General features: G+C 44.9%; 2 protein-coding genes across 2 annotated transcripts; both read right to left on the reverse strand.

Annotated features, from left to right (window-relative positions):
* Positions 1 to 5,894: 5,894 nt before the first annotated feature.
* On the reverse strand, positions 5,895 to 6,185 carry H6S33_011161 (uncharacterized protein; the record flags this gene model as incomplete). Its single annotated transcript, XM_044842681.1, has 1 exon — positions 5,895 to 6,185. The coding sequence occupies one exon, from the start codon at positions 6,183 to 6,185 to the stop codon at positions 5,895 to 5,897; it is 291 nt and encodes a 96-aa protein (XP_044695929.1).
* A 1,643-nt stretch (positions 6,186 to 7,828) lies between these two features.
* H6S33_011162 (uncharacterized protein) lies at positions 7,829 to 9,243 on the reverse strand (the record flags this gene model as incomplete). The annotated part of the gene is made up of 2 exons (XM_044842693.1): positions 7,829 to 8,578; positions 8,638 to 9,243. The coding sequence occupies 2 exons, from the start codon at positions 9,241 to 9,243 to the stop codon at positions 7,829 to 7,831; spliced, it is 1,356 nt and encodes a 451-aa protein (XP_044695930.1).
* Between the last annotated feature and the right edge of the window lie 7,099 nt (positions 9,244 to 16,342).

Genomic DNA, 16,342 nt, shown 5'->3' on the forward strand with positions numbered 1-16,342 from the left:
GCATCTGGTTATACTTTGAAGCGTTTTCCTATTTATCTTTTCCCTATTTTTCCTATTTTTCTTCTTTTTTTCTTTCGGTCAGGGACTTTGCTCTAAATTTTCCTTTCAAAATATTATATCTATTATATTATACCATCATTTCTTTGATTTACTGCGTTGGCTTTCATCTCTACAGGGAGCGTTCATTTGAGACGATCATTCTCTCTCTTTTTTTTTTTCTTTTCCTCTCTGCATCTCATTGGCTTTTGAGAAGGTGTTTGGGTATAAGCTTCGGCACTGTATATGCATAAATAACGAAGAACGAGTCTCCTTTTTTGAAATTTAATATCAGTCCAAAACATATGTACGTTACTGCTGTTTCTCCTATGATAATTGTTCCGAAAACCTCTACATGTAGGTAGTTCTCTAACCTATTACTACTACGCTTCTACACTCTATACTGGGCTTCCCATTTTACGTGTACGAACTTTTCCACGTGAACTATTCAACCAATTAGTAAGATTTAAGCTATATAATTATTAGCGAGTAAGGAAATAATGTGATTAGGCACAAGTGTGTATCGAGTGATGACAGATGATGCGGCACCTTTTATGGTGGGTGGGAGATATCGGTAGTAATTGGCGAGTAGATAAATGTATGTACTTACATGTACTTACATAAGTGATCACTCGTCTCTCTCACCTCTCGTTGCACTAACTCGTGCAGAATCTTTCGGGAGGCTGTGAGCACATAAAAAGGGGAAAGAAGAAAAAGGCTTGGTTCCCCATCTATCTAGCGCCGTTTCGCTTCGTTGTCTCCATCATGCTTCGGCGACTTCGGGCTCCTTCGGGGATGATGGAGAACATATCATATTACATGTATGTGACCGTACGCGTGGGCTGGTAGGGGGGGGGCGGGGGCTTTTCACCTCACTTCCTTTCCCGTTCCTTAGGTTATGCGGCTATGTGGCATGCATGCACAGCCTAGAAATGTAGCCTCTCTCGTAAGATCATACTGCCTTCCTTCCCTTCCATCACCCCATCCTGTGTAACTTGATTCAGAAAGAAAAAAAGCTTCTGCAGCCCTAAGTCATATCCTGGTAGAGATCTACCAAGAATGTACCTCATGCTTCGGAGCGAGACATCATACTTCAAGCCTACCCCTGGCCCTTTATTTTTCTTCTCCCACTCATTGGAAAGATGAGATTAGCGGGGAAAGGAAGGTGGGAGAGAGACCAGGACAAGGGGGGGAGGTTGATCGTGAGAGATAGATCTGTGAGAGGACAGATCGGGTGTCTCATCTGAATGAAACCCTAACTGGTGAGCCAGCCAGACATGAGGACTCTACCCTATCTTCTCAGTCTGCCAGCGGGGGCGAGTGTCAGAGAACAAAAAGGTGGGAAAAGAAGCACCACAGTGTTTGTCGGGGACCACTTTTTTCGATACGTATATGGAGTCAGTCCTGAAATCCCATACTATGAATCTTATGTCTCAGATTCGGTAGGAGTCTCCTGTATCGGGTTGTGAGACAGTGCGCAGGATTTTATATCTGGATCGTCAGACATCTTCTGGGTTTGCTGAGATTCAATCACAAGGCCGGTGAGCTTTTGCAAATTTGGGGATTCGAGGTGTGCTGACAATCTCCAAACATGTACATCCTTACTGGTTGATGTCCGAGAAGAGGTGATGTGAATGTCCGAGGTGGGCTCTCTGCTTGATTCTACTGGACACATGTAGTTTTCTCAACATGCTGGTCGGGGAATCGATAAGCAGAGGGTGAGTTAAACGATCCAATACCTAATCTTCCTTTCTTCGGCGTCTTCGTGGGAGCAATAATTCAGCACTAACCAGAGAATGGAAATAAAACAAAGCATGTACCAAGATATATGCACACCCATCCAATCGCATCTGACGGCCCACCCTATCTTCATTCGTGACTTAGTTATCTTTGATTGGGTATTGCAGCCTTGCTTGCTTGACCCTAGTGTCACCCTTTATCTCCCTCTTTATCTTCACCATCTACGTATTACTACTCGCGAACTACCCTATCAAGTCCGGGCGGCTTCAGCCCGGTAACGCAATGACTTCTTCCATCATCGGACCTTCCGGCATCGGGGACCATTTTATTTATGCACTCAAGATGAAGAGCATTCGCGGGAACACCCTGGGCTGTGCAGGTCATGGGCCACCCCCCCACTTATTCTAGAGTGTATTACAGACTTGCATAGCGAGCTCGGACGAAATCTTCCAGGGAGTAGAGTATATAATATTACATGCACCGCTAATGACAGGACGTCTTAGGTCTCAGGTCCTAGGTCTAACTCAGACTGATGGGTCTCAGTGTTTGGTGCCTGGTTATCCAACTGAAACTGAAACCGGAAGTGATGGTGAGACTTTGACTCACTTTTGATTCCCCGGAGCCTGCCTTACCTATCGGGTTCACACACACAGCCGTGGTAGGCAGGATCGACGACTAGTTTGGTCCCCGAGTACCGGCAGACTGGTTAGTCAAGCTCACTAGAAGTTAGAATAAAGGATGTGTTGCATGGTCGATTTGGAATCTTCTGAGTCAAGGAGTAGGTACATACTATATATGATTGATGAATCGTGCTATGAAAGTCTGGTTGTAATGACTCATGCCCGTCAAAGCGTATCAAAACAATTCCCAGAGCCTACTACATAGGGAGATTGTTGCCGCTTTGATTCAATGCCAAGTTGGCAAAACGTGGCGGCGGGAATCCCAGGATGCAACCGGAGAATTCAAAACATTTATGTTTGTCTTGACCCTTGGCAAATATCATAACATAATTTTGCATATAGGTGTCAGCTGATTCGGGACATACTTAACTACAAACAGTACTATAATGGAAGGTCTTATTCTTCTCCTGATTACTGAACTAATGGCTTTGACGATAACACAGCTGCAGAGGCGGGATGAAAGCGGGAGCGTGATCACGGTGTGATACGTATGATTTCTTATCGTCACCGTTTTCTTTTTCTCGGGGAGTGAAAAATCATATAACGGCGATTGAAATGGACGTTCGAATAAGAAGCTAACTCATCATTAGATAACACTCCTTACTTTACTCCCAAGTGATTATGCTTGCTGACCAGTAAAATGGTGAAACAGCACCAGAGATGTCTTGGCTTCTTCAAAATCCATTGCCAAGATGCCGTGCTGATCAGCAGCAGCGTTTGTTTCAATGAGATTTGACTGAGCCCGACCATGGGGAACAGCTGAAGCAAGGGCACCTAGAGCGTCAATTGATCAACCTCCACTTTGGTGTGATTGAAAACGGCATTTCATCCCACCATCCACCACATATCTTTGCTTTTCTCTCGTATCGAGGTGAAGTTATCGGCGAGCAATCGAGGATCGAGAATACGTCCCGAATGGCTATAGGTATCTCAAAAGTGAAGAAAAAAAAGAAGCCCTCTTACTTGGCAATAGGATGCCTTGCCTCGTGATACATGTTTTTAATGGTGACGGAAAGATTTATCACTGGTGCGTACTGAGGAAGTGCGCTTTTGCTTCATTCTGCTTTTACGGAATATTCCATTACGAAGAAATCTGGCTAATCACAGAGCTCTTCTGCTGCGTGTTTGCAGCGGGTCATGGTATGATTCCAGAAATGCAGAAAGTCATGCTATGCCAAAAAATGCAGAACATTTTGATGATCATATCACGTGATTCTTTGCTTTTTGATATTTTGTGCATATCTTTTCCCAATGATCACGGTGCTTGTTGGTTCGCCATGGCAGTCAGCTAAGCGCATGCGCCTGCTCTTAATTACGGCGCGTTTGACTGGACGGGTCTCTCCATCGGCGACTACACACCGGTGCTGTATTAGTACTCCTTGAAACGCTCATACAAAATCACTCGGTAAGTGATGGCTGCGCTCTACCCAATTTGGAATGGTTAGTTATTACTAAGCTAAGCCGTATTGCGTGTATGGACACCTAGAGTAGGTAGCCTCAGCTGTCTTACCCCTCATCCGCTCATGTTGTTGGCCTTTCCTTCTTCGCCCACAGCAAGACTTTTGTGATAGGAGTAGCCGAGCGGTGAATGTTCTTCGGCTTCGGCGAATGCAAGGCTGAGCTCCCATTGCCGGCAGTAATTGGGACCAGGAAAATGCCGATTTTGTAGATGGTCCAATTTGCTTGGCAGGCACCGTTGGTTGATCGGTGTCTAAGCAAAGATTAAATGGGATGTCTTACACAAACAACCGCCTGCTGAGTTTACATACCATACCAAGTAACTACTTCTTATCTACATACACAGTTGTTCATGAGGGGTCACTAACACAAGCGCTATTTCTGGTACTAGATCTGTGCCATATAACCTAATCTTAGGGGTTAACTACATCACTTATAGGAGTGATTCTACCTAGTTTGGGTCACTGCAGGTAAGATGAACTTGGTGAAGTGACTCTCTTTTACTACGCTACATTTAGGTGTGCTACGACGCAACATATTCAAGCCACAGGGTAATGCTGCCGTAAATGTACCTACATACCACTCTACAGTGGGGGTAAAATTTGCCAAGGAGTTTTGCGATATCGGTTTCTTCAATTGAAACGACTGTGGCACGGTGGAAATCAAGATGGTCATGCTGCCATCCTCTCTTTACCAATGCATAAAGTGAATTGATTCTGGATGTTTCGGCTTCTCCGCTTCGTTACTTGAATCCTGGTGCATATCATGGGGAATCCCGTAACGCAAGTATGGTTGTATGCCAATGCCAAGAGATATTTGAGACATTACTACTCCAGCTGCGTATGAACTAACGACAAATTTAGGTACGGTTTTTCTTGCGCAATATTTACTCAGCAGACCCCAAATTTCCGTTGATATTAACCGTCGCATAAGCTCGAAAGTCACAACTACCTAGCCACTTCAGGTGGCGGTGATAAGGTTATGGCTTCTCAAGGATGAGATATCAGATTTGAGGTACAAGGTGCTGTTTATAAGTAATTCGGAAGGGTTTCTCCGGGCCTTGGAATATCTATGTACTGGTGAGAATCTCAAATGGGAAGATATACATGTCGGATATGGCCGGCTAGTTGTTGATCTTCAAGTTAATTTACTAAGAAGGAATGATGAGTATCAAGAGTATTTTTTTTTCGATCTGGAGTATTTACAGCAGAGGATGAATGATGTCGGGTGTGGGTATGAGCATCGCATTGGCAAAAATTGACAAATACGGCTATGGGTATATTATTGACAATGACAAGGCAAAATCGAGGATACGTGTCACCGAACGATGTCTACATGTGCTCTTATATGGGGATTATAGTATACCCTGGATATCGACTAGTTGAAAATACATCATTGCTAAAAACCAATTGCTTCGATTCGATCCCCCACATAAAGGTCCTTTGTCTCAGTCAGCCCACAAGCTAAAATACATGTTCGATCACTACATGTAGTTTTTGTCTATTGGCACTTTGTCTAGGCTCTGAGCTAAGTGTCGAACGTAACTTCCCGTCGTTTCAGCTCAGTTTTATTCTCGGGGCGTGGTTCGTCAACGGAAGGCCGCATACAGACGTAGTTCTATTTTTTATTTATTTTAATCTTGGCCAATCAGTTCATTAGCCCCTCTCTTTCGGCGTTGGGGCCTCCTCCTGGAAGGACTTTAGGTCACGGTGTGACCGACGTATTTTATACCAGGATAAGTGAATATTATTTATTTTTGCTTTTCGAGTGAGGAGGTGTGATTGGGGGTGTGGCAGATTCGGCATGGCGTGGAACACGCAGTATCACTCATACATGGTAGTTTCACTCGGATAAGGTACGAGAGGTTACTTCGTGTTAATTCATCATCACGGATCTAGCCAGCTTTAATTCCAAAATTTAGTCTATTCATTCTGCACTCTAACCTGAATCTCTAAATCTCGTCTAATTCTTAATTCCGAACTACAAAAGAACATTAGCAACTCCGGCAACAACCATCAGACTCGCAGCCAATCCAACCCCGAGTGGGGCTGCAGCAGCGCTATTACTAGTACCCCCAGCTGAACCAGACTTCTTGCTGGACTTGGATGATCTCCCTCCTCCTCTGCCACCTTTGGGCGATCTTCCAGCAATATGCGTAACGGGAGCTACCGGCGCGAAGATGTCATCGCCAGTGCCGATGACGTCACTAGTAATGGCTGGCGCGGCGAGAAGGGTGAGAACTGCAATCGTCTTGAGAATAGTAGGCTGCATTTTGCTTTGCTTGTTATTGGTTCTTGCGAGTTTATTGCTTTTGTTGGCCGGGAGATCATTACTACTTTTAGGAGTGCTACTTATAGTATTAGATAGAGGAGATTTGGGTTTCAAGATGAAGTTTTCTGGTCGTCGGGTGGTGAACCAGTTTTTCAGAGTCTAGGTAGATGCGATGTTCTTTGAAATTTTAGTTGGAGGGTGTTGAGGAGGTGATGGTTCTGAAACGAAACGGCACGTGCACAAAGGTGAGAACCAATATCTCCGAGTGATATCTTATGACGACACTCGTTCAAAATCCCAAAAACCGCCGAATAGGGACTTAATAGACCAAATAAGATCTACGATAGGGAGTACTTTCAAAAGAAAAATGGGTTACAGCTGCATCCTCCTGAGTCATCATGGCGCAATTCTTTGTACTCGGCACCTCCGATTTAACCTTGAAACACTTTTTTTGATTATGAGCTCTATAGAACGTTATTTTGAGTTTGTTGTTTCGTTTCAGTTCCTCTTGTCGAAAATGTGCCTTCTATAATAAAAGGATCCAAACTAAGATTCAACCCCAGAGAGTACCTTGTCGAAGCCATATTGCTCCATCGGTTAGAGGTTTAGGTGGCTGATTTATTGGCGAGGATATGTATACGTAGTATAGATACAGGTGTGTTAGAACTGTCTGGTATTCTTATTCAGCGGGAAGTTTAAAAATGAGGCTCTGTATGCATGTGATACATAAGACGTAGTGAGGCTCTTTCCCCTGTCTAATGCAGTGCGTGGTTGTTGCAGGGAAACACGATTCACCATCTTCAACAACATTGCGCAATCAGGTTGTGACCAGGGCTATATATTCTTTCGTTCTGACCCGGCCAGAACCCGTAAACGTCTTTCATATATGTACCATCATCATGATAGGAAACGGCATTGGTAGACTCTTTTCCCTAGCTCCACTATCTACCCTATCTTATCTAGCTCAAAGTCTATAGACTAATCAAAATGTCCTCGGGGCCTTCCACACACTGTTTAGTGATTCTTCGTTATGTTAGTAACCTTATCCAATCAGGCCGTCACATTACGAAACGAGGGCCACCCACTTCTTAGTTACTTATCGAGATTAAATTACCCACTTCTGGTGCTTTGATTCTGATTTCTTAATCTCGTAAGATCAACGGTACCCATCGAGTTGTGGATGAGAATACAAGGCTAATTAGCTAAAATACTGCTATGAGGCACAGCAGATGGCTACATAAAGTATCTTTAATTCAAGATCCCTTCTACCCGTTATTCTCCAATTACTACAACGCTCTCATCAAATGTGCTCAAGTAAGTATGCGATATCAAACCTAGTTGCAATATGCTGATTCGATTGGTTAGGTGTTCGACAGGTAGTCACGTGAAATCATACAAAATCACTCGGGCTTGGCGGGAACCATAAAGTCTCTCGTATATAAAATTCAATTCTTTCTCTCCTAAATACTTTACATGTAGCCTGACATGTCCTTTTAGGATGCAGCCGTAATACCGCATTAAAAACCCAATGCAGTAATAATACCACATTCTAAATAATAAACCAAAGAAACAAAAGGAAACACTTTTTTCATACAGTATACATTGAACTATACACCCATCCACCAATCCAGAATCTAAACAATCTAAGCATAGGTTGAGCCGATATCACCAAACTTGATGTTGGAGTAGGTGACCTGAGCATCCGCGTTGTTGGCCTCGACGTCAGCGGGGACACCAGAGGTGGTGGCACAAGTTCCACGCTTGACACCGGGTGCAGATGCGTCCTTGTCGAGAGGGTAGGCGCTGTCGAGCCACAACATCTGAGCCGCATGGTCATCCCAGATACTAAGAGCAAGAACCATTCCTTTGTCAAAAGCATCACCCATCTTGGAGAGCCCGCCCTTGGTAGCGAAGTCGTTGGTGTCGCCGAAGGCAGTCTTCTGGGCGGCACAGAAATCATCGGTGATGGAGTCCAATGCATCCATACCGGCAATGTTGACCTTGGAGTTGACAATGGTCTGTCCATTCTGGACGTAGAGGCGGCGGATCTCAGAGAGGGCTCCAGTGGTGGTGTTGTCGGCAGTGAAGAACTGGGTAACAACAGTGAAGGGCTGGGTGGTGTCGACGGTAAGTCCTTCACCGTAGTAGGTGGTGTCACCCATGCGGTAAGAGTTGAAGTCACAACCGTCCTTGTCGCAAACACTGCTGTATCTGTCGGTATCTCCGCAGTCATCGCCTTCGCAGCGGACCTGGCCCTCGCTACAAGGGTGGGGTGTGAAGGCGCTAGAGATGCTGTTGGCCTCCCAGACGTCCATCTCGTCACAGCAAGATCCGTACTTGCCAGTTCCGGAGTTGACATCGTTGTCAGAGCCAGTCCAGTCATCAACATTGGCCTAATGAGAAGGGAATGGTTAGTAAGATTTCAGACATGGGGATGATAGGGAGTAATTACCTCTCCGTTGATGAACTTAATGTCGTGGGGGCATTGAGCATCACAGTAACCGGTTCCGTACTTGGCACCAGCCTTGTTGGTGGAGTACTTGGCCATACCACCATCTGCATCCATCTGGGAGAAGTAAAGAGCGCCGTTGAGACCGCAAGGAAGCTTGGAGACGTCAACGTCGAAGCTGAACTCCTGGTTCTTCATGTTGAAAATCTGGTACTCGCTGTCGCTGGCCATGAGGTACACACGGGACCCGACGTTGGTGTTGGTACCCTTGGTGACAAACTTAAGGGTAAGAGCGGTACCAGTGGTGGTGATACCATAGGTTCCAGAGTAGTCGGCACCATCAAGAGCGCAGTTTGATGCGCAGGTGGCTCCATCAGGGCAAAGGGAGGAGTCCCAGGTCTGACCGGTGTAGCAGTTAGTGTAACCGCTTGTGGTGTGCAACCAACGCCAGTTGGCATCGAGGGTGATCGAAGTGGAGAGCGTAGTGCAGCCACCGCTGGTTGTGCACTTCTGAGAAGTGAGTTTGGGGTGGGTTTCCGCAGTGACGGTACCGGCCTGTTGGCCGCGCACAAGGGCAACAACTGAGAGAGTGACGAGAGCACGAAGCATTTTGAATGATAGACGATAGACTGAAGACTAGGCTGTTGGATTGATGAAGAGACTGATGGTGAGATGCAGAGCGAATTTAGGGGAGAGAATTGAAGCTTTATATACCTTAACAAGTCCATCGAAATCTAGGTGGTAGCATGGGTCCAGGGACCAAAAGCCGTACGCCAATATCGCAGATATGCTTGTACTGTAGAAGAGTTCAATGGATAGTGAATGATGGGACCATCATCCGTGTGCTAATGCTAGTATCGAAGTAGATCTCTATGAGATGGGCCTACCAAAGCGCCTGCCACTGTCAAGGGTATGCTACTATCGAGTATGCAGGTACTACTCTTGTAGCCACACCCGTGAAAAAAAGCACTACTCGCGCGGCAACTTGTTTGGAAAAAATTATGGCCCGAGACAACTGAGAGGGTAGTCGGCGGGACGGACGGCCGGCGGAGCCGTGAATACATTGAACAACGGCAATCCACATAATGAGCAACCCTGGTATCATGAATTTTCCCCGAGCCGATGTTTAATCTACACACGGGGTTTAATTTATGCCAAGGATATGCCTTCTGTTTCTAAAAAATACACACTATGAAACATCAACAGAGTGCGAAGAATACCAGCTGAGAAAGGCACTTACAAACTATAAGAGATATATGGAGTATACTAAAAAGCGCGCCACGAAGATTTTGCAAAGCTTCATTTTCCTCCTCTGGACATCTGGGATTTTGGTGAAGTCACTTGATCAATTAATGGTGCAAGAAGGATGAATATTATGAGAATATGCAGTCGACATCTGTCACAAACAGTGGGTAGCTAGGTTATGGTCATAGTCATGGGTAAACTAGGTCATAGATAGACCATGGGTAGATTAAACTCCGTTGCAAGAACAGACGAATGAATCTAGATCAGGGATCGGTTCAAAAAATTCAGGGAGTCTAATCTATCCATGATATACTCTAAACTATCATCTAGCCACCCATGATTTGAGGAAACAACGGCTCTGGCCAGTTATCCTCGCCATAACCATCTTATAAAAATCAATAGTTACTTTAGCTGGAGATGAGTGAGTTCACTACCTCTCTTCATACTGTGGTATGGCAGTGATTGATAAAAAATAATAGGGAAAGGTGTTATCCAACGGCACTAACAAGAATCCGACGATGCGACTCTCCGCTGATTTCCCTCAGATACAAAAGCTACATACTATATGAGTTGTAAATCTTTACCACACCAACCACTCGACTTTGAAACGGTTATTACTTTAAGCTGGACTCAGACGTAATGCCGTCCGCCACACCTTGGTAGTTAGTGGACCCCGGTAAGCCAAGACGGCTACATAACCTGGTAGAGTAGAGCACCTAAAGTACCTACACCTACTTTACTCTGCGGGTAAGACAACCTGTCAACGACTTTGGGCCGAGCTCCGGGCGCCGCCCGGCCCCATACATTCCGTACCCCTCCTCGGGGTCAATCGTAACCCTGGTTCGGTTGTAGCCGAATTCAGCCAAATCTCGCGATGTTGGGGTAACGAGCTAGAGATCTTGAGAAGAAGTTTTTGGGCAACCAACCACCCCGCCAGTCAACCCCTGGCAATATCAATATCGTGATCTTGTCTGACCAATGTTTTTGTTTCTTGTTTGTACCTACACCCAAATGTCAACCACATCTCTCAGAACATATCAGATCGACTTTCCACCACTTCCGGTCGCAACCGTACCGCCCAGGTCACTCGACATACCCTTAGGATACAGAATGTTTCCCGAGTTCCCCGATAGATTTTCCTCGACACTCTCCCCCAAATGTAACTGCAGATTTTCTTGCCCTTTTTCGCTGCATTCGCCCCGCGTATGGCAAGACAACACGGGGCATGCGGGCCCGGGCGTTGTCAGGATCACCTTTAAATGAGCAAAGGTGTAGACTACAGTAGTACCAAGGGGCTATAGTACCTGTCGGTATACAATATCCCGTCCACTCATCAACGTTAGGTTTTTCCGCATCCCATGATTTTCCGACTCTATTGATTAACGATATTGCTGTATCTAGCTTCGTATAAGCCTTGTATGGAAGTTTTTCGTCTCAATTTGAGCTCTCCGCGAACTTTGGTTATGTACATCTGTTAAATTTCTCTTTATTCCGTTATGTTGTCAGTAATCATAGTTATGGATTCTAAGTCACGTTGACCTATGCTGATCGCAATCTATATGGAAGACTAGGTCTGAAACCGGGCCCTTTGATCGACATGAATTTCATTCTCGTTACCACAAATGGAAAGACAGGGATGGGTTGGTTTAAAGTCTTTATTTCATACCCATACGTTGCCTAACTAAGCAGGCTTACGTCTCAAGTAAGAGGCTCGTGGCCAACGCAGAATGGTATCCCTATTTTACAGTATTTACTACCTATTTGATTCACGCCCTGATGTCTACCTGTTTCAATTTTGTCCTCCAAATTTGTTTACTAACTCTATCCAACTTAAGTGCTATTGTGTTTATTGTGGTCAACGGCTAGATCCACAAAATCTCTGAAAGGGCTCCGCGAGGTCGTGGTATAACATCAGTCAAAGAGAAAGCGTAGCCTCGATTCAAACAAAGCCTAACCATATAGCAATGCGGGTCGCGAGCCAGGCCTCAGACCGCATCGTCGAAATCAGGCAACCTGGGGTCCCCATTAACACTGGATCCTGCCGATCATGATGCCTGTAGAAGGGGAGAACGCGCCGGATACCCTTATTCCCCGACTCAATCGGCAGGGCCAGTACCGAAAAAGGGGAACATTGCTGTTAGCTAGGTGTGGTATATAGTACTACTTAGTAGTACCCACAATATATATACGCTCAAAAGGTAGCTGCCATGTACCGGTTCTTGCAGCTGCAGGGGGTATACCCTACGTGAGCATACGTACTCTATCATACCTTCTCGGAAGATTATTTACCTCTGCTATTACTATATACAAAGGTTGTGGTGGTGTGTTTACCACGGGATTAGTACAGTTTGGGAATACAAATTATAGTATCCTAAACAGGACCATGGTAGATCAGTTACTAGAGGATCAGACGGACCGTCTGGAACGTTTTTTTATTAACTAGACTGGCCTGAAAAGGAAGACTTCTAGTCTATCGTTTTTCTCCGTAGCAGTGTTCCCGGCATGTTTCCTTTCGCTCTCATACTATGGAATCTGATCCCCATTTCAATGCAACTTGTTCTGTTAGAGATATCCGGTGCAATATCTGGTAGGAATACGGACCGGATTGTTCGGAGAGAGAAAGGATGCGATAGATCCGAAAAGCCCTAATAAGTGCTCACTGCAGGTATTGGACTAGATATTTTCTTGACCCTGGCCCTTCAGAGATCGCAGAGGCTAGGTCTGATCATAAATATAGTCACCGCAAGAAACATTGCTTGCAGCTTCCTTCACAAGCTGGAAACCGATAACGGCAGCGAGAAGTTACTCTCATGACAAGCTAGTAAAGGTGGGGAAGAAATATCTATGATGCGTTGGGCTAGGTACCAGTACGACTCCGCCTTGCAAACGGCCTATATCAAAAGTGTTTGACAGCGGTTGGCGTTTTCCCCATTCCCGCCTATGCGGGGACTAGATACGAATGTGGCTTCGTAAACGGGACCAAGTCATGACGATCATGGCGGCCAGTCTGGGGATAGTTTGGAAACATTTATACTTTACGGGTTGTAATATCATTGATATTCTAGAAAAATACAGTCAGTTAGCGACTCCACATTAATGATCATCCATCCGATATCCGGTTGCGGATAGAGATCTTGGCTTTTGTGGATCAGGTCTGGGAATGGGGCAAGCGGTATGTTAATTGAAATATCTATTGGAAAGATCATTTAGATGGTAGCGATAGTTTATTTCAAAGCAGATCTTTGTACCAGGTGGCACATGTTTCAAGAAGTTGCACAGCCAAAGATATTGCGGACTGCGCACAAGTAACTGACAATTCAAATTGAACGCCAAGTGGGATTAAGCATGTATCTAGGAAGAAAACACCGGGCCTGTATTCCGAAGTGAGCCAGTAAGTTTGAGGCAATACTCGAGTTAGTTATGCATATCCTGCTGACAGGTGGATCTCGTATGCCTGGGTTAACGACACGGGTACGTATCGATATCTTTGTGTTCCTTGTTCATTTTTGATTGATAGAAACAGATGTTTGGTATTATACCATAATACCTGGAGAGAATCAGGCGAATTGAGGGGAATATTCCCCGTCAACAAGAGAATAGGTGTCAGCTACTATAGCGGTGAAGAATAAAGGTTAAAATCTCTGAATCTTTAGAGAAGAATTAAGATGGTCTATCGGAATAAACTTGATTTACTGTTGACCTTAACCATGACCAATAGTACTTTTTCTTATTACTTTCGCTGGATTTTCCCAGGGAGTCCGGGAATCTAGGGAAGCAAGCCCGTATTATTGCCACGCCGCACTCGATACAAAGGCACCAGTCATCAAGTGATCTTTTCATGGCAATCGAAGTATTGTTTGTAGAGCACTATGAGCGATACTTTACTGAAGAGATCAAAATGCCGCCCAGCCTTTGATTAATAGCGTCGATAAGGTACATGCTAATATGTGTTAGTACCTTGGTTGCCGCGCGCCCCGATAGATAATAAGATTAAGAAGCCACTGGAGATCGCCCAGCCACCTTGACTATTGATGAGTTGAAATGAGGGGGATATATTCTTGAAGTGGACATGAACAGTCAATCAATTGAGGCCCAGCTGTGTAGAGGGGCATCTTGAATTAGGAATGCGCCTTTTGAAAACAATACCTTGGTGCCCTCGCCACACGTGCAGGGTTATATTCAAGGAAAAGATCACCAAAGCGGCAAACTCGCTACTGAGACGTATGTAGGACCTTGTGAATATCTACTGAAAGCCGTTTACATTCTGTGTCTTATTGATATCGACATCTAAGGAAACGCAAAAACTCGTATCAATCGAGCTCGAGTGTTGGTCACACAAGACGTTGAAATTTCCTGATTCGGTCATTCCTCTTCAATAACCCCGTGACCCACTACCGATTTAAAAGGCAGCCTCTATATCTTGTGCGACCGGTCACCCAAATGATTTTTGCGGTATATACCAGTAGCTAGACAGATACACGACTCTTCCAATAACCGAGTGATATCGCATGAATCATGCAAGCCCGGTAAGGCCGTTTCTGGAACTTTACACGGCAATCACCAAGAAACCCGTGGTGTTTCTGCCTGACAAGGATTGCTACCAGGTTTTTAATTTCGGGTCTTGACTTCCTGTCGATCTGGCGCTTTTATGGCGTATGTACCCACATGTACCATACATTCAGGTAATTTATTATCCGGAACTGCCGAGCGCCAAGTTACATAATATATAGATACATACATGGGACGACGTCAGCCACACACTCTCCTTTGCTAGTTGCCTTGCCTTACCCTCGAAATATCTTTGTCGATTTCCTGGGGTTGGTCGGCGAAAGCCGTGGTGGGTCCGGACTTTTCGGGCCGCTCTGCATGTCGAGGGGAGAAAACACATTCTTCTGCTCGGGCAAGAGGAAATTGGTTGGGGATAATAAAGTGGTTTTTGCTGGATAGTATGTATATGCTTGCATGTCCAAAGGAAATGCTGGATCTGGTCCTGTGACAATGGCCTTGTGGGTGGTTTCGCAGTTGCTGGGGAAATAGGCGCTGGAAGTGAGAGGAAGACTAATTTGCAGCCGAGCGAACCGCTCGTGCGGGAAATGGTCTGATATGATCTAGGTTAAGGCTTGTCGTGTCATGACCGCTGGGCCCCCGAACAGGACAGAAACTACTGATAATAACCAAACTTATCAATTGAATAAAATCTAAGAAGAGTTGTTCGCCAGTTAGCACATTGTTAATTGTCTATATCCGCCAAAGGAGTAATAAAACAGGGCCCCGTAAACGGTTCCGTAAGCGTTAACCCAGGCAACAGCAATAGATTGTTCCTCTAGCCATATGCATAAAATAATGGTTCAGGAACGCTAGCGCTCAGTAACTCAACGCCTCTAATTCTCATGGCCCGTCGGCTCCATGACTCACTCAATTCACTCGGAATGCTTCAAAACAACATTGAAATTGGGCTAGCTGTAATACCCGTTTAAACTTAATATCTTACGGTTCGAGACCGCCTGTCACCGTTTCTCACTCGATATTGATAACTCACGTTGCTCAACATTCTCCGCGCTATCGACTTAGCGGAATGAAATCTGGCATGCTAACCAGCTACTTGGCGCCAAGGTAACAGGTCCTGGAGTATGTCTATATCAGTCTAGCTGCTCTCTATCCGCCCCCCGGAACATATACTTAGACGACGTTCGCCGCCGCCGCCGCCGTCTGATTCTGCAAATTTCTAGAAACTCTGGATTCCTCGATGCGATCCAGAATAGGAAGAATAACTTCAATAGTTTTAAAGGCGTCCGAGCTCCAGGTCGATAGTTTACTGGCTATACTAGTCGGTCTGAATAACCTGGCCTAGAGTAATATTGATCTGGCTGGAAACTTCAGTAAGATCCGATCAAGAGTATCCGAGCTTAAAACGTATCTAGTACTGATCAAAATTTGTCTACGGTTCAGGCTAACTATTCTATTGAATTTTAGAGCAAGAATTAGCTGCATTCTCCTGCAATTCCAATTCTTTTTCTCAATTGATCGGATCGCCAGGTTTTAGCTGCACGGACCATGATCATGATCAACTAACCTCAAATTATTGTAAAAAGGGAAGAAATTGTGCTTTGATTGTTAAACGTCAGAACAGAACAAAAACGTGATTAGAGCAGTTATCAAAGAAAAAACAACTCACATCTTACACGTGTACTATTTAAATTTTCGTTGGTCTATAGCTCTACGAACATCCGATAGCTTTGCAAAGAAACATGCCAATAAGTCCCTCCAGACCAGCGATACACTCGGGTACTTTCTAGCTCATGCATGCATGTAGGAAAAACGGAGGGGAAGAAAAAAAAAGGTAAACTTAAAAACTTGATAATGATAACCCAAGATCTCTATAATCTATCTTTCCTGGACCCCGAGCACATCATACACTCATCTTGAGTACTAAAATAAAATCCTTCTCGAACTGATAAAACTC

Source organism: Morchella sextelata, assembly GCF_020137385.1.
Source record: "Morchella sextelata strain SCLS chromosome Unknown scls_6, whole genome shotgun sequence".
In the NCBI taxonomy this organism is placed as follows: Eukaryota; Fungi; Ascomycota; class Pezizomycetes; order Pezizales; family Morchellaceae; genus Morchella; species Morchella sextelata.